General features: G+C 38.6%; 1 protein-coding gene across 2 annotated transcripts; it reads left to right on the top strand.

Annotated features, from left to right (window-relative positions):
• The first annotated feature begins 4,159 nt into the window (after positions 1-4,159).
• Positions 4,160-24,802, top strand: MS3_00008482 (uncharacterized protein). Of its 2 annotated transcripts, none has more exons than XM_051216822.1 (8): positions 4,160-4,957; positions 6,183-6,322; positions 11,504-11,582; positions 11,622-11,747; positions 18,833-18,981; positions 19,033-19,108; positions 21,795-21,980; positions 24,179-24,802. In XM_051216822.1, the coding sequence occupies exons 3-8, from the start codon at positions 11,568-11,570 to the stop codon at positions 24,380-24,382; spliced, it is 756 nt and encodes a 251-aa protein (XP_051065437.1). In that variant the 5' UTR covers positions 4,160-4,957; positions 6,183-6,322; positions 11,504-11,567; the 3' UTR covers positions 24,383-24,802. The 2 variants fall into 2 exon arrangements, with proteins under 2 accessions (XP_051065437.1, XP_051065436.1); XM_051216821.1 differs by having other exon boundaries at positions 4,160-4,961; positions 20,408-21,980.
• Positions 24,803-26,544: the final 1,742 nt, after the last annotated feature.

Genomic DNA, 26,544 nt, shown 5'->3' with positions numbered 1-26,544 from the left:
ATTCCTACCGTTAGTTATGTTGGGAATACGAACATCTGTCAAAACTGACGCACAGTGTTCAGCTGCGGAACTGGTTTTCGGAACAACCCTGAGACTACCAGGTGAATTTATTAACCCTAATACTAACAGTCAAAAACTTAATTTGGAAAATTATGTAGATCAACTACGGGACCACATGTCTAAAATTAAGCCGATTAATACTCGTGAACGATCGCGCGCCGTATATATACCTAAAGACCTAAGCAATTGCACGCACGTCTGGATAAGATGTGACAAAATAAAAGCACCACTCAGTCCTCCATTTGAAGGTCCTTTCAAAGTCGTCTCAAGAAAATCTAAATATTTCGTGATAGAAAAACATGGAAACATCGACACAGTAAGTATTGATAGGCTAAAGCCGGCTTATCTAGATCATGAACCACCATACGTGTTGTTAGATCGTTTAACTGACAAATCCATTACGGAGTCGAAATGTAAAGATAATAAATCTTTACAAATGACTAAAACGGTTCGCTGGGCACATCCAATTAGTCAGTCAAGGATGTTGACAGTTTCGGCTGCAGGATAAAATCTAACCACGCAGCTAATCACACCCTGCATCTACTTAAAAATAATTTTTTTTTCCTCATTCCGTCTCACCGACAACTCCCCAGACCTTTTACCTTTGATATATACGTTATGTTAAATATTTTTTTAAAATACTGGACACATAAGCTAGGTATTCCGCAACGATGGCTGAGGATTTTAATCAGACTCATACAACTAACACTGGCAAATACAACGAATTCTAAAAGCAACCCAGGCGAGTTTTATAATTTCTTTTTCTGGTTAATTAACTATGTTGGCTGTACTTCTTATATATTTATATACATTTTTCACGTAGACTGGCTATACATATATACCATATGAACTACTTCTAAAAGTTTTCGGTTGAGGATATGTTCAGTAGCTTGATACGATTAATACTACCATTAATAAGTAGTTTTCTAGACAAAACATTTTGGATTAAACCATAGTCAAGTACTTATCAAAGTTCTCATCATTTTTTTTCATGTTTAGGAAACTTACGTAATGACTTAACCAGTTTCCCTGCAGCATGCTTTTTAGTGTGATCATATAACCCATCTTTATTGGCAATATTCAGATTTTTTTTAATTTCTGACATTTAAGAATCAATAACCGTGAAGATATAGTACAGTGCGTTACTGTAAGGTTACTATGTCAGCCGCATTGATTCCACATACCTAATTTTAAACAACTTATAAGGGAACTGTTTAGTAATCATAACATTGAACTGACAATATGAATATCACGACTATGCTAACGTTAAACCAATTATTATTAGTGGCCCATACAAAGTCCTGGAACTTAACATTAGCGTTATAAAAAGACATTTTATGTCAATAACTGATATATATATATATATATATTCGTTAGTTTAAATATAACGTAAAATGGAAATTTACTAAACTTGTAGTTTTTTTTTCTATCGTGATAATATTCATGTAAACAAAGAACTTATACTTTTCCAATATGGCACTTTGATATATCAATCTGTCCTCTTGTCATTTTTTCTCTCATATGTGCGCGACTTACGGGCAACAAACATCGTATTGAAGGTGGGCCTGGTGAACAAAAACACAGGCTCCACACGCACTCGAACCTCTGCCCTCCTGAATGCTAGACCGCGTGCTTAGCCGTCAAGCCACATCAGACCACGGAGAAAGTGACTTCAATATTTCCTTACACCAATTAATCACTCATAATACTAATGAGTAATAGGACTTACACACTTCTGAGGTGCAAACCAATTCGTTACTTGGATGAATTGACGATATATTGCTTCAATATATCATGCATACCTAAATCAAACAAGAAAAGGGTATTTGACACAACTGTACTTGATCCGCATACTCTACACAATTTTTTTGGCTTCTTAACCGTATATTCCTTTCCTTTTCGTGGGGTATTCTGATGCACCCTTGGTTACGCACCCAGTTGTAAAACGCGGTCGTTACAGGCTCAAGGTCACGCGTTTGATCGATTTTGTTAAAGAGTCCAACTTCTAGCAAGTTTACCCTTTTACATATATGCATTACAAAAGAGTATTTTTTTGTTTTCACGGTTTTTCGTGCACAAGATATCTACACTATGTCTATTCTCTTCCAGAATACCAATCCGTTCTGGAGACCAAGCACTTACGTGGAACCGAACAACTATCAATTACATTTATGTATTTCCATTTTGTATCTTATTATTTTATGCAGGCAGTGGAGCAGTTCTTCAGGTTTGCTTGATTTTCACCATTACCTTTGAAGTAGCTTCTTCTTTACTTTTTACTTGAGGGCGACTCAAGAGGCAGGTGAGTAAACACCTGATAGCCGGTCTGAGCACGGAAAAATCGTACCTCACCAACATGGTGTTGGGTAGCCCGCTCGCGGCACTTCCTCAGATATTCTTATTCCACATTCTCACACTTTCTCTTGAAAGCACGCAGCAAACCGTCGGCGATAGTTGTAGAAGAAATCACGTGCTACAAAATAAGATGACAAGCTAGTAAACAAGAGACATCCATGGACTATCGTTGACAGCGTCAGTCGTCACTGATTGTAAGTCAAACAGTGAGGGAGTTGATAATTTTCCCTTGGGATGAGAAATAGAACTAAGGTGTTTTCGATAGATAGGTTAATCGAACCGACGTTCCTACGGAAGTCGATTCTAGGGGGAAGCTAATGTAACAGCTTAGGTTGGTTGGTTAAGAGTTGACCCCAAACAACCAAGTATATGCCAAAACAGTATTGTTCAAGTATTCTTTCACTTCCTTGTTTTGTATAAGCGTTATATTCCCTATTATCTTATATTGAATGTTGAGAGCCTTTGTATGTCTGAACAGATAATCCCACGCTCCACTGTGACTGCGCTAAGATCGAAATAAAGACCTATTCACTACTTGTCTGGTTTCTTCTATCAATAGCACGAGGGTTACCTATAGACACGAAATATCTATCCTATTATTAAGACAGCATAATGAGAGTTACGTATTATCAAAAAATGAGACATTAGGGTAAACTTGAACGTCCCACTATGTCACTTGAAGTCGAGGAGACGCAAAACCGTCGACAACCGAGAACTACGTTAGTAATCTACATTAGTGAACAAGAATTTAAATTACTCAATCTGCGATGAGTATTAAATTTGTTTTTACTTTCCTAACAGATTTTCTTCACTATCTTCACTGCAGTTGCTTACTAATTACTGCTAATTTTAAGTGTCATATTTTAACGACAATTAGTATTCAAAATCAATTAACTAGCTCAGTCGATAAACATAACATAATTCTCTATATGTAGACAATCCTTTGAAAGTGTCTTCGAAATCTTTCATTTCTAACTCCCGGTTTGACTGGGTTCGGTGCCCTCGATTATAAAGCTTTTTACTGGAAACAGATTTGTCAAGCTCGGAATATCTGTGAAATCTCTAGGTTGCTGGAACTTACCTATTTTTAGCGGGATTCGAATTCAATGTATTTTTTCAACGTCATCTTGATGAAAGTACTCGACACACTGGTTACGAAATTAAATATGGAATATGTATTTCATTAGTATCATGTACCTGTCGTCGTCAATTAACTGGATTCAAAGACAAACACTAATGTCTTGAGTTCATACTACCGACACTAAAGTGGAAAGCTTGAATTCACTGAAATTTTAAACTTTTATTTTGGTGGCTGTGATTATCTGACACAGTATCTATGTACCTATCGACTACCCGCTCCCTATACATCCTGAAGTTATTTCGGTTGAGTAAGCAGCCAAGTGACAAGAATATTTGAACAAATCACTGAACGCCAACGAAAGTTAAAGGTTTCTTTGTATTATACAGGGGTCACTGTTGGAAGTGGAGAGGTGGAAACTGAGCAATTCATCTGATCCTGACAACGTACACAAGAATTTCCTAAAACAATTTGTAGGCGAATCGTTTTGACCACTTTCTTACATGTTCAGAGATCCGTGAACCACAAAAGAGTTTGTAGTGACATACTTTTGTCAAGAGAACGCGATTGGTGTAATGGAAACAATTATTATTATAACCAGTTGTACCAGGGATTGTTTTACCGTACTTGTTTGTTCAACTGTACCAAAACACAAACATTCTTCCGTTGACTGTGACCTTGCACGAATTCGGTTACGCTCAGTAACTACTCTTGCAACCTGGCACGATCTCTGTATAATTTCGATATCACGAGCTCACCAACAAATACATCTCGACTTCAGCCATCAACTGCCTTCTGATATTTGGCTTACAGGGGATGTTATCGGTTAACTGGCACGTAGTCTTCCTGTAATGGTGATCATAGTCAACCGCAACTCGACGCCACACAACAAGTTAGAAATGGCTTATCAGCTCTCCAATGCTCGAAGGTTTTAGGATCGAGTCGCATGCCACACAACGATAGTATTCTTTAAGTTGTCCAAATGTCCAATTAATGACCACCTGAAAGAGATCACTACTAGGGATATAATATTCAGGAATACTCAAGACGTGTCACGTGGCTCAAACATCATTTAATGTGAGATTATGGAATGGACAGCAATATCGTAATGAATCATTTCATGAGTGAAATCTTAATTAGTCTGAAATTTTTAACCTTGAATTGAGCTTTTCCACTCATAAATATGTAAAAAATGAGTTTCGTCTGCCTGCTTGAATTCTGGGCGTATTTCCACTACAACTATCCTTACGACGAATCGGAGACATATCTATTGTTGCTCGACTTACTTTTTGTCTTATTCTCTCCTTTCCAATGTTTCTTCGAAGGAAATTTTGTTTTAACCACCTCAGAACACAGTGAGCCTTCAGGAAAACCCTTATTAGTATACTAAAAAACCATGAAGATATTGGACATTGGGTTCTCTTTGATCCACAATTAATTGGTTACGCAACCTTGAATCGTCAAGTCAGTATGTAGTGTGTACCAAATATATTTAAGTCTAAAAGATTTGTGTAAATATCCTTACTAATGCATCAGTATTCCTTGTGATTCTACCAAACACATGTTCACCCAGATAATTACGTCTGAGGGGTCGGCTTGTGGAGATCGGTTTGACAAACTTATGTTTTAAATAAGTTTTGATATTATTTGCATTCGTTTTGTTAATTTTCACACTGTGTAGATTTAACACAAAATGATTGTACATGTTGATTAAGTGTATGACTTACTTTTAACACTTCAAAGTGTAAAGTAGTCCATCTGCGATATGTCGCAGACTACATTTATAACTTAAGAAACTCCTCTCTAGTAGTATCCCAAGTCTAAAAAGATTTAGGAGTCCTGGTGCCCTACGATTTAAAGTCTTACGCTAACTGTGACAAAAATGCCTTCCGAGCAAACCTTGCACTGGTAAATTTGAAGTGCATTTTTGGACAGTTTGACGGAAGAACTTTCCACACAATCTTCAATAGTTTCATCCGTCCCCATTTAGAGGACGGAAACATAGTACTTCCCCACTTAATCCAAAAGGATAAGGACACTTTGGAGCGTATCCAACGGCGAGCCACGAAATCTTTTCGAGGACTCAAATTTAAACCTTATGAAGAGCGCCTCCATCCATTAGACCTTTACCCATTAAAGTATAGGCGTCTTAGAGGTGACCTATTAACGGCTTACAGTATCCTTAACACTCCTGGACATTCTCTCAAACACCTACTTAAGCTTATTTCCAACACTAACCTAAGGGTTAACACCCAGAAACTGGAGACACAACATAGCAGAACGGACTGTAGACACAACTTCTATTCTTTAGGAGTTGTCGAATGCTGGAATTCGCTGCCGGACGAGCTAGTCCAAGCGAATTCCCAGGAGTCCTTTAAGAGGCAACTTGACATATTCTTAAGGACCAATGAAAGCATCATACTATGAGTTACCGATTTCTTTTTCTTCTTTTATTGTTAACATACCTAGGTTCCTGTCTAGAGGATTCGGTGATCCCCTGCTACTAGACACGGAAGCCTGTTAAGCGAAAGCTTCTATTCCATCCACAACCATTTGAACCATCTGAACATTTATGACCTTGAGCACACTTTCTTCTATTGTGTTACACTACTAAACATAGACCTATTGTTCTCTATAGCTCGTGGTTGTGGTAACTGAACTCTAAATCGTCTACTGTTCTTATTTATAGACCACAGCCACATTTACGTTATATTCTACGGTTGGCTGTATAGCTGGAAGCACAGTAATCTTACTGGAATCATTAATCATTTATAATTGGTGGTTCTGGTACCAAACTCAATCTAAACACGCACAAGCCAGCTGAATTAAGTAAATTCCCTTATTTTTATTGCATTTATAACGTATAACTGATATATTTTGACATTACTGTTCGTACGCAATAACTTTATTACTATCTTTGAGTTCGTATGTTGTTTTGTCCACCACAATTATCTGGTGAGCCTCGAGTTTATTCTAATTGTCATATTACTTTTTTTACTTTGCACATTGGTTTATTTTCCAAATTATGTACTCTCCAACAAACGTATTGACATGGACTGTCCTCCAGTAAATACCCTTAACTTATTATCAAATTCTGTCGACAATATTTTAAGTTCAGTTAATGCTATTTCGGAATTCAGACTACCAGCACGCAAAGTACAAACTGCCAGTAAAAGGATGCGTGTAACACATTCAGCTTCCAACAACAGTTTTCACAGCTGACAAGGTAGTTGGCATCGTTGCAGGCCACCATTGCAACGATACATTCCAGACCAACTAGATCCTTGTCTAAAAAAGGCCATTTCCGGATAGCACCTTTGGTTACCTAAGCGGACAACTGGAATTTGTTGGTATCATCAGAAATATGGTGCAAAAGCATGTCGCAGCACACAACCGTGTACCTTCCCAACATAAAGCAAGCGACTCAGGGAAACGGACCGGCCAGACAGTGATCGCAGCGACTGTTTCTGGCCACACGGTAAGTCGTTTTTTTTTCATATCAGGGATCGTATTTCAGGCTCACACTTCTTAGTCGATACAGGAGCTGAAATTAGTGTAATCCCATTAGAGCTCTCACGACGGCGACACACCACATATAGCAATGTGTCACTGCAAGCGGCCAACAAAACAATTATCAAAACCCACGGATAGCAGTCTTTAATCTTAGACCTCTTTTTTATTTAGCTTCAGCAAATCTGTTGAGGGTTGTAATTTTTCTGCGCAATTGGTTAGGAAACGTCGACAATAATTGCACATTCCAATGAATCGGCGTAATGATTTTACTGAATTTGGCTCAGGATAGTTGGTGATAGCGTCTACTTTTTCCTGTAGTGGTTTAATGTCTTGTGAGTCGATGTAATGTCCTAGAAACTCTAAAGCCGGGACACCGAATATGCACTTACAAGGGTTAATTACAACGCCATGCTTTTTGAAACGGTCGAAGAGAATCTGTAAACGTGCTCTTCAATTGATGAGCTAGCAATTAAAACATCATCGATACAGGCGAATACAAAGTCTAAACCTCTGATAATCTCGTCCATAAATCGTTGGGAAGTATGAGCTGCATTTTTTTTAGTCCGAATGGCATTCTTAAGAACTCAAACAAACCAAAAGGTGTAATAATGGCTGTTTTTTTTAATATCTTCTGGTGCTATCGGAATTTGATGGTATACTCTTACAAAATCAAGTTTCGAGAAAACATGCTTTCCATGTAGGTTTAGTGAAAATTCGTGTAGGTGTGGGATTGGGTATCTGTCTGGGATGGTTTGATTATTTAAGTGTCGGTAATCTCCTCATGGGCGCCAGTCCTGATCTTTCTTGGGGACCATGTGTAACGGCAAAGCCCATGGGCTGCTAGAATGTCTGATGATACTGGGTTGTATCATATACTCAAATTCTCGCTTAGTGATCTGTAGCTTGTGTGGAGGTGGTCTCCTCGACTTAGCGCAGATGGGTGGACCGGTAGTAATGTGATGTTGTACATGGTGTACGGTGCATTCCTTTTGATAATCTACTTTTGTGATGCATATTTCGACAAGATATCGGTGAAAAGTTTGCTCATATGTTTTATTATTCGTACACCATGGATTTCATAGTTAATAGTTATGCCGTTCACATGTAGACGTGTGTTGTTGTCGGCTAGTTGCTTTCTGTGCATGTCTACTAACAGGTTGTACGCGCTGAGGAAATCTGCACCGAGAATCGGCTATTTGACTTGTGCTACAATGAAGATCCACGTGAAGCGCCTTCTAAGTCCGAGGTCTAAGACGGTTTGCTTTGTTGGCCGCTTGCAGTGACACATTGCTATATGTGGTGTGTCGCCGTCGTGAGAGCTCTAATGGGATTACACTAATTTCAGCTCCTGTATCGACTAAGAAGTGTGAGCCTGAAATATGATCCCTGATATGAAAAAGATTGTTGTGCTCCCAGCTATATAGCCAATCGTAGAATATAACGTAAATGTGTCTGCGGTCTATAAATGTAGACAGTAGATGATTTAGAGTCCAGTTATCACAACCATGAGCAATAGAAAACAAGAGGTCTGTGTAAAGTAGTGTATTTGTTAGCAGATAACAGCGTGTTATGCTATGCGTGTATACGCGTATACAGCCTCTGCCAGGGAAGTCCTACTCACTGTCTTCTCGTGGCGGGGGCGTTGTTTACGAAAATGAGAGGACGAAAAGCGAATGTCCGGCGCTTTAACCGAATTCCAAACGAAACCAATGGTGCACATGGGCTCCAGTATCCTGCGGGAACAAACGGCGTATGAACCAAACGTTGGTTACCGGCTACCATGGGACTGCATCTCCTTACGATGCTCCACTGCCTTGTGGGTTAGACCTTTAGGTCAAAGGCTCGGGGAGTGGCCTCCTAAGAAAACAACCTGCCTCGGTTTGGGAACCCGGGCAGTATCTCAGCCCGCACACAAAAACATGATAAACTGTCTACCTATGAAAAATATTCCTCTCGCTCCAAATAACAATCAAGTGACTCGCATTATTATTATTATTATTATTATTATTATTATCATTATTATCATTATTATTTACTACGTCATTATTCACCCTCTTTTGTTCCTACACTGTCTATACTTATTTTTTCGACTTATACAGCGGCTTGTCTATGGTTGAAATTTGACTGTATCTAAACGTTCTCGAGTCAATTGTATGTTACAACCGAATATGAGTACTGAAGCAGTTTTTCTGAAACCGTGTGCACCATTCAAACTGGCTACCTTCAAAGTTCGCACACTTATGCAGGTTGGACAACAGATAGGGCTGGCTATGTCTTTAGAAAGTCCTAATATCGATGTTTGCTGTCTATCCGAGACCCGTATTCAAGACTCTGGTGAAGTATTATAAATTCGCTCTCCATCTGTCGCTTCGAAAAGCTTGTTTTACGTGCGCTTATCCGGGATATCTGTGGCATCGTCTGGTCTTGCTGGCGTTGGTGTCGCACTAAGCGCTAGACCTGAGGCAGCACTAATCGATTGGATCCCCATTAACAGTCGGTTATGTGCTGTTAGATTAGAAAGTTCCATCAAAGTGAGAAGAAATCGGCGTGAGAAACTATGTCTTTTCGTCGTCTCCGCCTATGCTCCGACAGATTGCAGCCCGGATGCAATCAAGGATGAGTTTTACCACCAGTTATCTGTTCTTCTCCAGAAAGTGCGTTCGACAGATATTGTAGTACTAGCCGGAGACTTGAATGCTCAGGTCGGGCGTCTAGGCACAGAAGAGAGTCGTTTAGGTGGCCGATGGGGACTTGTTGCTCGCAGGACAGATAACAGGGACCGTCTACTGCAACTGTGCACAGACCACAACCTGTTTCTGGCTAGCACTAACTTTCTGCACAGTCATCGCCGATGTGCCACCTGGCGTCCTCCTTCTGCATCTCAAGCATGGACTCAGATTGACCACATCGCGACCAGCTACCGTTGACGTGGTTGTGTACAAGACTGCCGCTCCTTTTGGAGTACCTATCTGAACTCTGACCATGCTTTGGTCTGCGCCAATCTTACCTTACTTTTCAGTGGTCAATGAACTGACCACCATCAACGGATTGATATTAGCAAGCTGGTTGCAATTGCATGACGCCATGAAAATGGCGGGAACAGTCAGTTGTGGGTTTGCGAAACGTCCCGTTTATGAGCACTGGGTTTTTCCAGGTTCCTTACAACTGATTGAAGCCCGTCGGTCTACTCCAGGTGACCGTGAGTTTGGCCACAAACGAAGAATGTTACGTAATGAAATTGGGCAAAGTTTGCGTAAGGACCGAGAAGCGTGGTGATCGAAGTGTGCTAATGAGCTGGAAGCAGCAGCTGCATCTGGTAATCACCGGAAGCTCTTCCAACTCATCCGAGCCACTGGCTCAGAATAGAAGCCAGTGGCGATCCTGCTGTGACCTTCTTTTACTTTCTTCATAAAAAGTTTTTGTATCTTCCTTAACTGAAGGATTTCGTCTGATTGTACCTTTCCGTTCCCCCATTATTACTATTATTATTACTACACTACCTTACACCAATCTCTTCCTTATTGTTCTTTTTTTTACCCTCCTTACCTTTTTTTCTTTTTCCTTCTCTTTAAATTCTCATTGTTTTGTGTGGCGCATATATATTTGGCGATTTGTTGTACAAATATGTATGTGTTCAAATAAATAAATAATAAATAAATACATGCGTGTAACACAGCAGAAGAAAGTGTGTTCAAGGTCATACACTTTAACAACATGCACAATCATTTTGTGATAAATGTACAGACTGTAAAAAATTAACAAAATGAATGCAAATAATATCAATAACTATTTACAAAATAGTTTTATCATGCCTATAATTAATATATTATAACATTACCGCTTGTACGCAATAACTTTATTACTATTTTTGAGTTCAAATATTGTTTAGGATTTATATCCTGCAACAGACACCATTTTATATTCAATGCCGTGGGAAACTAAAAATTTTATGAGTTTGAGGGGAACCCTGGAATTTTCTTGAAATCAAGAGATTTGGCCGACGAGAGAAAACCACTTTGTCAGGAAATATTCTGGCGCACATATGTGGTAGCGGATATCCGCTACCATGAGTTTTGTCTCATTCTTCAAATCTGACATGCTTTCACATAAACCGTTTATGTAGAATCAGTAAGGTAATATACAAAGGGGGATTGTTCGCATATCATTTTACAAGATTGAATGGCTGATGTTTAGTTCTCTATATTTTTTATTACTTTAGATGATTCTCATTCACTAGTACATGGTTTTTATTCTTACCTAAATTATATATAAGCAGTAAATTACTAATACCAACTGTCAAAGTTTGACTTAAAAGCAAAAAATAAGCCCGTTATTACCAAGTCTAAAAATGTGTTTGTTATAGTTCCAATTGTTTCATCGTATACTTTGCATTTTATTTCGTATTTTTGTTGACTGAGCTGTTAACTTCACCCTTAATGTCATTGTTTACTGGATTGTGAACTTGAACCAATGTTTCTTTTGTAAATCTTTATCCAGTGTGGCGGAGAACTTTCGTTTCAACAGTCCTGTCACCTTGTACATAGTACATCTGGCCTTAGACATGGCGTGGACCATGGTTTGTGAATTCGATAAAAGCAATATTTTAAACACATAGAATCGAATAAATTCAGCCGTAAATAACAACTATAGTCGTTACTTGATACATTGCAAACGTTATTTAAAAGAAGTCTTAAGTTCAGGAGTACTGGGTGCTGAAGCAGCCTCACTTGATATAGTTGAAGTAAGCCAGCTTTTTATCTAAAACGTTTTAGTTTTGTCGGTGAATAAATGTGCTTTTTTCCACAAATGTGTTCTCTCTAACTACATATTCTTCTTCCCGTCTTGGACTTCAAAATGCATGCAATTGATTAGCAGTCCAATAATTTCAACGCTCAGTTTGGCAATCAGCTTTTGTGCTTAAACCTTTTTTACCTACTCACGGAACTTGGGACATTTGGGAACACCGATAGTTTTCAATAGACTTACAACTGATCGCGCGATGTTTCGCACGGTTGATGACTAATCCTACGGATCCTCAGTATCTATCACTACCGTTGTCGAAAATTTATGTCTACTGACTGAGATACTGTATATTTTGTAGCCGCTTTCTTACTAGATCACTTAAAGTTTATACCCCCTCAATTTAGTTTATTAACACCGATCACTAGTACCATGTTTCATCTACCAACCAACTTAATAAGTAGTTGAAAGAAGCAAGACTATTAACTAGGGACGAATTTGGGGGTCGGTCGTGCCAGGGCATTTGAGAGTAATCCCCAAACATGTGGTCTAATGAATCGTAGATAGATAACAGATAGTTCTACAATTGTATGAGTTTCTGCTTAAACTGGTGTCTGTGTCAGTAAGCATAATGAATGTAAGATAGTAGTATAGAGTGAATATTGGAAGTGACCAATTATGGGAAATATTACACCACCATTTTATTGATAGGATGTTCAGGATAAAATTGTATATACATTCGTTCATTTCTGCAGTTAAGAAGTAGTGACTCAGTAGTAATCATCTCACAGATAAGATTACGGTTTGAGTCTTCGGAGAAATTCAGCGTATGAAAAACATGAATACAAGGCTCAAATTCTGTATTTAACAATAATCATAGTGTAATTAGGAAGAATGAATTGTGATAAAAATTTGGTTTTTTTAAATTAAGATGTTAGCGGGACATAGACTGGATTAAAGCATGCTCAATGCACGATTGCTTTGGTGCACACTGATTGGCTAATTCAATACTTAGTGAACACTCTAGAAATGCTCTCATATGAAAACCACAAATATACTAACGTTTTCCCTATTGTGCTTCTTACTTCCATCTAACCTTGTTATTTGGAATAAAATCTCTTTCCTGTTCAACCGTGTTCTGATTTGGGAACTTGTCGAGTGAATCGGTGTCCGACAATACTAAGCAATAGGAATAGCTGGGTTATAACCGTAAGAGAGAATTATAACATAAGATCATGAACCGATTGATGTTAAACCACCATTGGAAACCTGGATGGGCGTTCCATCCTATTGTAGGACTCCTCAGCGGTGTGCACCCACGACCCCGCCCGCGGGATTTGGACCCGGGGCCTTCAGTCTCGCGCGCGAACGCTTAACCTACTGGACCACTGAGCCGGCGTCCGATGATGTTAACGTCTAGCATCAATCGGTTCATGATCTCAATCAAAAACTTAACAATCTCCACAACCCCTAAACTGAAAATTTTGGTTTCCCTGACTGGGAAGTGATCTAAATTCGTTTATGTTCTAAATGATATTTAATCACTTTTACTTTTGCCCTCAGATTTTGCATACAGGTGTGGTATTTATTTCGGAAACTAGATTCTAAATAACTATCACCGGAAACTATAAGCCAAAAAAATTAATAATTCAGTCATTATATACTTAAAAGGTACAAGCTAGTTAAAGGCAACACAAATGTACTGTTATTATGAATAATTCAGAGGTATTGAGCAAATATATACCCCCCAAATGCCATGGTACGGTTGAGGATGGGGAGAGTCAGCTCTCATGCTCTCACATGACCACACGTATACAACCACTACTAGGGATGTCCTACTCACTGTCTTTTCACGAAGGGGGCGTTTTTTTACGAAATTGAGAGAATGAAAAACGAATGTCCGTCGCTTTAACTGGGTTGGTGGACATGAATAGTCCACTTATTTACTTACTTACTTACTTAATTACGCTTGCTACTCCTCGTGAAGGAGCATAGGCCGCTCACCAGCATTCGCCATCCAACCCTGTCCTGGGCAATCCTTTTCAGCTCCTTCCAGTTGTTATTCATCCTTTCCATATCAGCTTTTATTTCCCGACGTAATGTGTTCTTTGGCCTTCCTCTTTTCCGCCTTCCTTCAGGATTCCAAGTTAGGGCTTGCCTTGTGATGCAGTTTGATGATTTGCGTAATGTATGTCCTATCCATTCCGATCGTCTTTTCCTGATTTCCTCTTTAACTGGAAGCTGGTTTGTTCTCTCCCAGAGAAGGCTGTTGCTGATGGTATCCGGCCAATTGGTGTTGAGTATCTTGCGTAGACAACCATTTATAAATATTTGTACCTTCGTGATGGTGGTTGCTGTGGTTCCCCAAGTTTCAGCTCTGTACAGTAGAACTGCCTTAACGTTGGTACTGAAGATCCTGACTTTGGTATTGGTTGAAAGTTGTTTTGAGTTCCATATGTTTTTCAATTGTAGGAATGCGACCCTTGCTTTGCCGATCCTCGCCTTTACGTCTGCATCTGAACCTCCTTGTTCATCGATGATGCTTCCCAGGTTTGTGAAGGATTCTACATCTTCCAGAGTTTCGCCGTCAAGAGTGATTGGATTGCTGTTCTCAGTGTTGTATTTGAGGACCTTGTTTTTCCCCTTGTGTATGTTGAGGCCTACTGATTCAGAGACTGCTGCTACACGAGTTGTCTTTATCTGCATCTGTTCGTGTGTATGCGATAGGAGTGCTAGGTCATCTGCGAAGTCCAAATCGTCTAATGGGTTCTGAGCTGTCCATTGTATGCCGCGTTTTCCCTCAAATGTCGAGGTCTCCATAATCCAGCCGACCACCAGAAGAAAGAGGAAGGGAGAGAGTAGACAGCCTTGTTTGACTCCGGTCCTTACTTGGAATGCGTCCATCAGCTGTCCTCCATGCACGACTTTGCACTGTAGTCCGTCGTATGAGTTCCGGATAATGTTGACAATCTTCTCAGGAACTCCGTAGTGTCGAAGAAGTTTCCATAACGTCCTCCTATCTACACTGTCAAATGCCTTTTTATAATCAATGAAGTTGATGTACAGTGACGAGTTCCACTCAGTTGATTGTTCGACGATGATCCGTAGTGTCGCAATTCGGTCTGTGCACGAATGATCCATACGGAATCCAGCTTGTTGATCTCGAAGTTAGGCGTCTACTACATCTTTCATCCGGTTCAGCAACACTGTTAAAGACAGTAGTGTAATGCCTCTGTAGTCTTCACATTTGCTCAGATCTCCTTTCTTTGGAATCTTGGTGAGGTGTCCTTCTTTTCAGTCCATCGGCACTTGTTCCTCCTTCCAAATCTTTTTGAACAGAAGGTGCTCATGGGCTCCAGGATCCTGAGGGAACAAATGTCGTATGAACCAATTTTTGGTCACCGGCTACCATGGGACTGAATCTCCTGACGTTGCTTCACTACCTTGCGGATTAGACCTCGAGGTTAACGGCCCGGGAGTGGCCCCCTAAGGGAACCACCCGCTTCGGTTTGGGCACCCGGGGAGTATGACAACCCTCACAAAAATCAGTTGTAACTACGACTGGAAAAAATTTCACTTGCTTTAAAGCTCTCTCAAACAAATTTTATTCGCGATCATATGACAACATTCGCTTTTATTTCTTCTATACTACGTCATCTATGTATTCTCCTTTATTTTCATTTTGTGTATTTTATCTTCCAACTTATACAGCAGCTCGCCTATGGTGGAAACCCTGTCCAATCTGAAGTATTTCAAGTCACTTACTGGTCGAAATTCGAATGCTACCACCGACTGTGAATACTGAAACAGTCCTTCTAAAACCACTTATACCATTCAAACTGGCTTCCTATAACGTTTGCACACTAATTCAGATCAGAAAACAAGTGGGGTTGACTGTGTTTTTAGAAAGTCTCAATATCGATGTCTGTTTTCTATCCGGGACCCGTATTCAAGACTAGTGATGTACTACAAATTCGCTTTCCATCTGTCTCTTCGAAAAGCTTGTTTCATGTGCGTTTATCCGGGATATCTGTGGCAACTTCGTCCGATTTTGCTGGCATTGGTGTCTCAATTAGCACTAGTCGATTGGATCTACATTAACAGTCGGTTATGTGCTGTTAGATTAGAAAGTTCCATCAAAGTAAGACGAAATCGGCGTGAGAAATGATGTATTTTCGTCATCGCCTACTCTCTGACAGATTGCAGGATGAGTTTTGCCACCATTTAACTGTTCTACAGAAAATGCGTTCGAATGATATTGTAATGCTAGCTGGAGATTTGAATGCTCAGGTCGGGCGTCTAGGCACAGAAGAGAGTCGTTTAGGTGGCCGATGGGGACTTGTTGCTCGCAGGACAGATAACAGGGACCGTCTACTGCAACTGTGCACAGACCACAACCTGTTTCTGGCTAGCACTAACTTTCTGCACAGTCATCGCCGATGTGCCACCTGGCGTCCTCCTTCTGCATCTCAAGCATGGACTCAGATTGACCACATCGCGACCAGCTACCGTTGACGTGGTTGTGTACAAGACTGCCGCTCCTTTTGGAGTACCTATCTGAACTCTGATCATGCCCTTGTTTGCGCTCATCTTGCCTTACGTTTCAGTGGCTAACAAATTCATCAACCTAAACGGATCAGTGTCAGTAAATTGGCTACAGCTTCTGTTATAACTAAATATCAAACCGAGCTAGGTTCAAGGCTAGCTATCATCCCACTGAAAAGTATAGATGAGCATTGAACGCCATAAAAATAGCTAGTAAAGTCGCTTGAGGCTTCTCGCTACATCCCGCTTATAAACACAGGGTTTCTACAATCTCGTTACGACTCGTTGAAGCCTGTCGGTCTACTCTGGGTGACCGCAAGTTCGACCACAGACGAAGACTGTTACGTAACAGAATTGGACAAAGCTTGCACAAGGACCCAGAAGCCTGGTAGTCGGGGCGTACCAACGAGTTAGAAGTAGCAGCTCAATCTGGAAACTTTGGAAGCTCTTTCAACTCATCCGAGTCATTGACAGCAAGAAGTCTGATGTGAGTGAAACAATCCTCAAAGATGACGGGATGCGAATCACTAACATCTATCGACGTTTTGAACGATGGGCAGAGTTTTTCGAGGAGCGATTCAACGGGTCTGCTGCCCTGGTGACATCGATCAGACTGTCATGCCTTTCATGGCCTGTGACGACTGGTCTATTTAATGAGGCGGAAGTCTGCGAGAAATTCCAACTCTTGAAGCGCTACAAATCACCGGGGTCAAATGACTTGCCTCCGACCCTTTTTAAAGATGATGGTGACTTTCTGGTTAGGGAACTGACAGAGTTGTTTACAAAGGTCTGAAAATTAGAGAGTGTTCTAACGTCATGGAATGAGTCGATAGTTGTTCCTATCTTTAAAAGGGTTCACGTCGTTTCGACAACAACTATCGGGTAATAAGCTTACTCCCGTTTGCGTCCAAACTATTGGCTTCCGTCCAAAACACGAGAAAGATTGACTCGCGAGGAGTAGGCTGGTTTTCGTTCTGGTCGAGGATGTATTGACCATATCTTCACCCTCCGCCAAATGTTAGAACACCGCCATACTTATCAAAGGCCAACAATCTTAGTGTTTCTTGACATCAGGGCTGCCTTCGATTCGTTGAACAGGACTGTTCTCTGGGATTGTCTATTGAAGAAGGGTGTGCCTGAGAAGTTTATTCACACCTTAAATGCCCTATATACAAACACTTCAGACAGAGTGAGGGCATACAACTACCTTTCTCCATTGTTCCATTCGAGCAGTGGGGTTAGGCAGGGTTGCCCAATCTCACCATTCCTCTTCAACTTTGCCATCGATGATATTCTGGAAACAGCTCTGATGGATGTAAGTAATGGCGGTGTGGATTTGTTGCTTGGAGAAAGACTTCTCGACCTTGAGTATGCGGACGATATTGTCTTACTGTGCGATAATGCCCAAGGCACGCAATCCGCACTTAATCAGTTGGCAATCAATGTCCGTAGGTATGGTATGTGCTTTGCACCTCCGAAGTGCAAAGTACTTCTACGAGACTGGCAGGATTCTAATCTTGTACTCACTCTGGATGGTGAACAGATAGAAGTAGTTGAGAATTTCGTGTATATAGGTAGCTGTATTAGTTCTGGTGGTGGCGTGAGTGATGAAATCGATTCACGTATAGTGAAAGCCAGAACGGTTTATGCCAATCTGGGCCATCTTTGGCGCCTTCGTGATGTTAGTCTGGCTGTGAAAGGTCGGATCTACAACGCGTCGGTGAGAGCAGTTTTGCTCTATGCTTGTGAAACCTGGCCTCTCCGAGTTGAGGACGTTAGACAACTATCTATGTTCGATCATCGTTGTCTCCGAAGGATTGCTGACATCCAGTGGCAACGCCATGTTAGTAATGCAGAGGTTCGGCATCGTGTGTTCGGGCACAGAGACGATAATGCAATTGGTGTCACCATCTTGAAATACCGACTTCGGTGGCTTGGACATGTTCTCCGAATGTCGTCCCAGAGAATTCCATGTCGTGCATTATTTGCCGACTCTGGGACTGGTTGGAAGAAGCGGAGAGGTGGTCAGTATATGTCATGGTGTCGTGGTATGAAGGAAAGCTACAAAGGACTGGCTTGTGTTGGTCCTTCACGACCCCCTGGCTGGGGTCCGAGAGATGGTGCAACACAGTGGATAGAGACGTTATCAGATATGGCTCAGAATAGAAGCCTGTGGCGATCCTGCTGTGACCTTCTTTTACTTTCTTCATCAACTTCTTTAATTGTAAGAATTCTTCCTGGTTATATTCTTGCCAACTGAACTGTTTCTGTTATTATTATTATTATTTCACTCTTGTACACTAATTTCTGCCCGTTGTTGTTCATTTATTATACATACTCTATCTCTTCACAAACTCATTGCTTTTGAATGGCGCATATGTGTTTGGTGCCCCGTTGCGCCAATGTTTATTTGTTTAAATAAGTAAATCACACGTTGACATTCTGTTCATCATTGTAATATCTAAAATGTATATAACAAACAGAAATATTCAAGAATCGCTGTTCCTTAAATCGATTCTTTCTATTTTCTATAAATTTCAGCTTATACCTGGAGATAAGTATGCTAAAATTGATGTCAACTGTAAACTACCAGTATATGATGGCTCCAACAAACCTTCAATAAAGCAAACACCCACCGCATTGGCATTTCATATTCAGCAGTATATGAATAGTGGAAGTAGTGAATTAAGGTAGTTTGCTAATTCTTATACTGAAAAATGCACTTGGCTACTTTTCCACAGATCACTTTTGCATAAGGGTTATCCAAAGATGAAGATTCCTGTTTTTCAGTTTTTTATAACTGAACAGACCTGTATAGTGAGTGTTTCTATTGTACGTGTTTTTTATTTTTATACCATAGACTTTTTTTCATGCACATTGCTTCAGCTCTAAAAGGTTCTGTATTGATCTAATAGATTATTCAGTCTCACAATCTAAATATGTGTATAAACACCGGAACTAAACAGGATAAAATGATATAGTCCTTTGATATCCTTTCTGTGTAAGCAATGGAGGATATTAGCCGGTTGGGAAGATTAATCGACAAGAAGCCATAAACTTGGGTTTCTTGCTACTTCCCATTGGTCATAAAGATGTATCTTCAGGATGTTCAGTTATAATTAAGGTTGGTTGTTGCATTGCAATTGAATCGATAAGATTCACTTAGAACTAAGAAGTTAACAATCTAACATTATAAGCAAAGATGGATGGTGCCTAGCAGTGGAATCCAGGACACATGTTTCGTCCTATATGGAACTCTTCAACTTGGTGTACGTGCATTCCAAAGTTGACTCGAACGTAGTACCGTCCGCTTTGAACACCCCTACGTTATCCACTTAGCTACTGAGTTCTGATAACCACTAGCTTGTGCAATAGGGTGAAGTTTCAATTCATTTTTGTATTGTTTGTTTGAGTCTTCTCATTGATGGGAAGGTCCAAACAAACATTATAAAAATGAATTAAATCCAACATTGGTTACGACTTAGTAATTAATTATTTCAACTAATAGAAAGCTGTTTAAATATTGTTATGAAGCCACAGATTATTTGTATGTGTAATTTTCAACTATGGCTACAAAAGTAATTTCCAGTTTGAATCACACTACATTTTTTTCTAAAAATAAGGTCTTGTTTTTAGCTATACTGATAATATGTACTAACCGAGCTAATCTTTCATAGCATGATATGTAGTAATGATGGTCAGGATCTTCTAAATATTTATATACCAGCCAAACAGACCTTATCACACCATAAAATAGGGAATAACATTTGTAGAAAATCAAGCCAAAAAGTGGCTGTGAACGTGGGAGACGGTAATTAATAAACTGAATATAATTTAAGAATAATATATCGTATAATAATTATTTCTAGGTCAGAATGAAGCTTATAAGGGGAATATCGATATACATAATCTAGTTGCTGAACTGTTATACGATAGGAATATATATATTAGTCCATTAATAGTTCTCAGAAGTTACTCATAATTTAATCTTCGCTAGGACATAACAGTTCGTCATTCAGTTTTTTGAGCACATTGTTTCATATACCTTAGCTCCACTCCATATCTAAATGTTATCTATATATTTTCTAGAAATCGCATATTCATATACATTTTCAGAAATTTATCTTCTGTCAGGAGGTTCAATAATCGACTTAGGATCCACAGATGATATTCTTATTTGGTGACCATTGCGCGAACAATCCTTTGGTTCGAGGTGGGCTACTAGGCGAAAATAACAAACCGAATAGTATGGTTGATTACTTTTATCGACTTGTTACATATATTGAAATACCACCTACTTCAACGCCAAATGTTGGCAGGTGTAAGAGTAAGTTGGAAGAAAACCAGTAGAAGCAGCTAGAGGATACTGTGACATTAGTTCATGAAATCACTGACCGTTCGATTGGCCTGTTGTGATAGATGTAAACTACCTGGTTGTGTTTTGTGCGACTGTAGTGGTAAATGGCTGGGACGTTGAGTTTTAGGATTCATAATCGATTCCAATGACGCGGATGCATTCACTCCCTATCTTACTCTAGATTTCAGGCTCCACCATCCCTTCATACAGACATTTTCATCCCGTTTTCTCGAACTATATTCCCAATATTATTCTTTTCATCATAGCTACTACATTATTTTGAATCCTTTTCTATTCATATTGTTAGTTTTACTTCATCTTGGTGATGTGGTATGACATTGCGAATAGTTATTTTGTGTATCTGATTCTAGATTACTATTGGCCTTTTCATTTCATGCGTAATTTAGTGTCGAATAGTGCGATAAAAGATATAACAAGAATACTTAACAAAATAAATAACTGAATCGCAAAACCATATATTTTTAAAATGTTATCTTTCTGTCCATCAATATCCGTAGTCTTACCAATTAATCGGTGATCTGAAGTTGTAACATTTCACAAAATTAAATATACATCGGTCTTTTCTCTTACAAAATACTCTTTGTGGTAGTAAATTTATCCCATCTCTGTTTACATTGTTTTAAATATCCATAAAAGTCCTCAAAAGTAGTTAAGCTTCTCACTTATTATGTTCTTTTACATCTGGAAATAAAATGAATTCACAGAAAGCTAAGTGTATTGAGTTGGAAAAGTGATCTAACATGGTAATCGAACTATTGGATAAGGACTGTTGGACAATCACTGTAGAATATACAAGCAAATGGTCTCATATTTATTGGATAGGCCATCTCCTCACAGGGAAATCACAGTTTTCATCGATTATTTGCTAATTAATAATAAATCATCGAGGTCAGGTTGACTCCAGGCGATAGTATTTAAGTACATTGTGAATGGTCGCTTGCTTAGTCATTTCCATAACTAACGATTTAGCTGCCCAGTTCACGTATTTAATAGAAAGAGACTACTTATGTTTCTCACATGGTTAGCTACATATTAACCGTACAATTTACTTTTGTTAATTTATATTCCTCATTATCATTTAAAAAGTTACCTTGATTTTCTTCTGTGCATGCATTACTGAATTAGGTAAATGCTCCTTCAATTGATTCAGAACATTTACAGTCATCCAACGATGTAGTATGTACTGCTATTCCAGCGTCTATCAAACCTAATAATGTTTATGGATTGGAACGTGATAAACTTGTTAAAATAATTAATTCAAGATTGAAAGCGATAAGGAAGAAATCTCATACTTTAGAGCCAAGAAATTTAGTACGTTATTATCATTTGTATTTTCATTATTGTGTATTGACTGTATGCAAAAATTGGTCAGATGACAAAATCTCTCTGGTTTGCATAGATATCAAATAAGTGGAATTCTTATTGTCATATGATCACCAGTGACTAACTTCGAGAGGAAAGTTCCAAAGTTTTAGTGAGAATGGAGTTCAACCGTGTTGGGTGTAAGAGAGGTATCCATCACCAGGTAATGGGTGAAGGTTGTGCAATATCTTTAGTTGATTGAATCTAGACATTAACACCGCTGGATGTTGATTCAGTGGTCTAAAGGTTATTATTATTAGTGGCGTTCTCGTGCAAGACCGATGGTCTTGGGTTCGAGTCCTTTGTGCGGAGTTGTGAGTGTCACTCTTGAAGAGCCCTATACCTGGCCGGTATGGTGGTTCAGTGCTTCTAGGTTTTCAGTGGTGGTCTAACATTAATGGGTTCGCGATTTCAATGAAAACTCCTTGTTTTGTTGTACAGCTTGAATGAATTGAAATTCCTTACAATTTTCTAGACAGTTCGATCGTATTGTCATTCTTCACATAACAGGTATGCCTGATAGCTTAATCTATAAACTAAAATGATATTTTGAAATCATGCTATTTGTTATTTAATTATTCAAGACCGAGAGACGTAACCCCGGTAGTTGGGAAGATTCGAAAATAGTAATTTAAAAGAAAATGTCTCGTAAACATTGCTTAGTCATATTATTTTGGTATATGAATGATGTTGATATCTTCCTAGTATTCAACCTTTTGATCTAGTGCATACAAATAATATTTTGCCCTTGGAGGACTTAACTAACAAACATACAGTCCTTTAACAGTCTTCAAAAAAGCCACAAAACACCTAATGTTCATTTTGTAATTGAAAATTACAGTGATACTTGGAGAATTAAATGCTAAATTCGAAGAAGCAGATTCATCAGATTTGGTATGCTAATTGTCATTGAGAACAAATAGATCTTGATAATCCAGAAATGCTATGATCAATTTGTTATTCAGTAACATGCAACGTAGAATCCTGTGCATCTATGCAATGGTTCAAATCCCTGGATCACATCACCACAGATTGATGAAATTATTCAGATGAGTACCAGTGTAGTAGAAGTAGTAACTAGTATTGGTGATGGCAAAAAATCTCAGACATGGAGAATATGTGTCAAGAAAAAATGATCAAATTGTAACCCAATGGTTTAATCTCTATGCTTTCGACCAATAAATCATAGTTCTAAGTCCTATTCCACAATATTTATTATTCAAATCTGAATAAATAGACCTTTACTCAGTTGGTGGTGTACAATTCTAAATCTTAATACGTAATAACTGCAACTTAATTTATTGTTTGGAACAGGTTTATTTTACATTCTGGGATTGATTTGTACTGCTTACTTGTGATAATACTCAATATAAAGCATTAGTTTTTGTAGCTTTATTGGATATTAGTAATAAATTGGTCCTAAGTTTAGGATTACATAGTTGAGGTTGTTTTACGTTTATTCAGTTAGTCTAGTGATGAGCAATACAGATAGATCTTAACCGTTTTGAAATCTCAACATCATTCCCACTATTAAGTAGATGACGAGCAATGGAATACAAGTTGACTTCTTAGTCTTAATTTTTGAGGAATATGCTCATTTATGCGAACGTTAACTTGCCTTTCTGTTCTCACAATCTATGTGCATCGGGATGTACTTGTAAATCGTTATGCACAATTGGAAATAACCTAAAGTGAGTATTTTCCCACTTTTAAGCGCTTCAACGAGCATTTTGTTCAACATATGAATGTAAACATATGTGTATTAGCTCAAGTTAGCGTACCACATTAGTACTATGAGATGATTTTTTAAAGGGGAATGGCAATGAAATTGAAATAATGTAAAAGCAATAATTATGGGGAAGATTGAACTTTGATAATATAACAAAAGAAAAAAACGGTGAAAAGGTATATCTTCATTGTCGTGTTAATATATGTTCCCTCTGGTTCAAAGATATACTGGTCACCGTTTTAGGCCTTAAACTTGACCATAATGTGATTTGAATAAATTACTATGGTAAATTTTATCTCATTTTAAATTAAATGACTCTAGTCAATCTACCTAATTACCTTAGTTTTAGGTTCACATTAATACGATCCTTTTGTAGCCAACTTATTCACAAAGCGTCTTATTATTTTACATCTTTCAGATATCTGATAATTATGAAGAGATAAATATCACTCCTGAATCCATTAAACAAGATCACACTTCCATCAGTGCATGGGCAAAATATTGGAAGGAGAGTCAAGATTGGCGAGCTATAGCTAAACGCGATAGAAGACTTCGTCATCAAAGTACAGGATTAGAATTTTTAACACATAATCAAAACAAGAGTAGTGACGCAGAAAATTGACATTTGACTAAACATTGTGTAAATAATACTTATTGAAATCTATTTCTTCGTATTGTTGTGCTTCTTTCAATAGAAAAAGGTTAATATTCTCTTTGTTTTAAACATGGGATATGTAGGGTGTTACTAATAGAGTACTTCTAACAGTATTCGAAATCACCTTGTTCACGATCATATTACATCGGTACCTAGCTTCTTAATTAATCATCTCGTGTACTGAACATTCAAAAAATCATTTTGAAGATCCTTTTGTTTTCACTTGGTATTGTTTGGCTTGTATATTCCCATTGAGGTTTAAGACTGCAATTGATCAGTCTGTTATTGGCATATGCACAGTATGCACATATGCCAACAACAATAAACAATCTTAAACCTCAATGGGAAGATACAAGCCAGACAATACCAAGTGAATTTAAACTCACCCCATTACACAAGCAAGTGGCTATCAGGACTCAGTAGCTGAGTGGATAACGCGGTGGCGTTTGGAGCGAGTGGTACTGGGTTCGAGTCCCGCGGTGGACATGAACTCTGAGATGCAGGTACATCCAGCTGACGAGTCCCAGATAGGATGAGACGCGCGTCCTGGGTTTTACTGCTAGCTACTATCCATCATTGCTTACAAAAATCCTTTTGTTTTATTCTCATTGTTTATTAATACTGACTAAACGTAGATCACACTCATCTGTTGGTCTTTTCCTACAGTCAGTTGTAATTATCTCAGTCTTACAAAAGGTCAGTCTCAATCCAGATGCCTAAGTGGTAAAGTCTAGGATTGCAGACTGGATAACAAGGGTTTCGAATCTCATTAGGTCTATCAATTCCGTCATGATTATAAGTAGGTCTTCTGACGATTGGTAAGTAGTATGAAACCTATGTCTTGGACATCTTGTCAACTACTTCCGACTAATTAGGAAGTTTCTTTACTGTATGTATTTTGTCAAATAAACCAAATAATATCAGATAGGAGTTTCTTAGTTACTCTCTGTTTTGTAGGTTTCTATAAAGTCAGTTGAATATTATCAACAAGTTTTTAACTATAAAAATGATGGGTTCATCGAGGCTTTTATAAAACTCGTAAAAATCAGTGCAAATAGTATCGTTTTTCAAGGATTAAAAAGAAGATTATAGAATATAGTATATCTTTTCGAAAATTAATCTTCACATCATGAAAAATTGGGGGGTTAGTATTTGTAAGCTTAGGTATTACTCAGTGATAACATTCAACTCATCTATCTCATAAGGATTAACGGCAGTATCTATCCACTCAAATCTCAACATGCTAGTTTTAGACTTGACCACAAATAAGTGGATCATATGTCTACTCTTTGAGGAAATTTGAAACTGAAGTATCTTTACCGATGCTCGACTGTGTTTGCATCCATTGATCCGAACGTAGTTTCCACCATGTCTGACTAGTTTTATGGTAGTTTGGTCCACTTTCTCCGAAATCGAAAGTTCTACAGTTATATCATTGTCTATCTAAATTTTCAGCAATTTCATCTCACTGATTAGTCATGGTTTATTAGTCTTGTACTATCCTTACTCTATGGGAATCGGATTTGATCGCTTTTAAACGGAACATGTGTGGTTCAACTACGCAAAATCAATTTTCCACATCTGCTTGATAATCTATGGTCTGCATAGAAATCTAGTTAGTAGAGAAAACTATAAATTACCCACTTTGGGAAAATGAATGAGAATTACTCTGAATTTAAGGATAAGATTTGCAAAATAAAGTCGTTTTCAGTGATGATAATCTCCACGATATAATTAATTCTGTTCAGTCGTGTTTATGGTTGTTTTTTTGCGTGTAATGAACATGGCGTCATTGGCAGAGGTACTAAAAGTCAACCAGAATTCGAAGTCATGTAATAGTTGTATTAGCTACGGATGGAGTACTATTACCAAACGCAAATCCGAGCACTATCCAGGGTTGTTATTGAAAGATATGTGGAAATCCGTTATCAGCACAGCTGTTGAGTAACTGCTCATTTGTCTCGATGAAAATCCTCATTAAGAATTATTCACAAGGTTAAGCAAACTAATTTGAAGAGAAGCCGGATAAGGGACTTGTGCATTTCCGCGGCTTTGAGAGTTCATCATTTTAATTCGGATCTTTGTGCCTCGAAGCTGTATGTCTAATCTCTTAGGCTACCATAGCTTTA

The sequence above is a fragment of the Schistosoma haematobium genome, chromosome 6 (assembly GCF_000699445.3).
Source record: "Schistosoma haematobium chromosome 6, whole genome shotgun sequence".
Taxonomy (NCBI): domain Eukaryota; kingdom Metazoa; phylum Platyhelminthes; class Trematoda; order Strigeidida; family Schistosomatidae; genus Schistosoma; species Schistosoma haematobium.
The sequence above is the reverse complement of the archived record's forward strand: the minus strand, read 5'-3'. Positions and strand labels throughout refer to the sequence as shown.

Excerpts from the sequence above, each read along its gene's own strand:
- MS3_00008482 (XM_051216822.1), top strand. Across the intron at positions 19,109-21,794 it reads TAACTGAACAGACCTGTATA|GTAAATGCTCCTTCAATTGA; the intron begins GTGAGTGTTTCT and ends TTACTGAATTAG. Across the intron at positions 21,981-24,178 it reads CTTTAGAGCCAAGAAATTTA|ATATCTGATAATTATGAAGA; the intron begins GTACGTTATTAT and ends TACATCTTTCAG.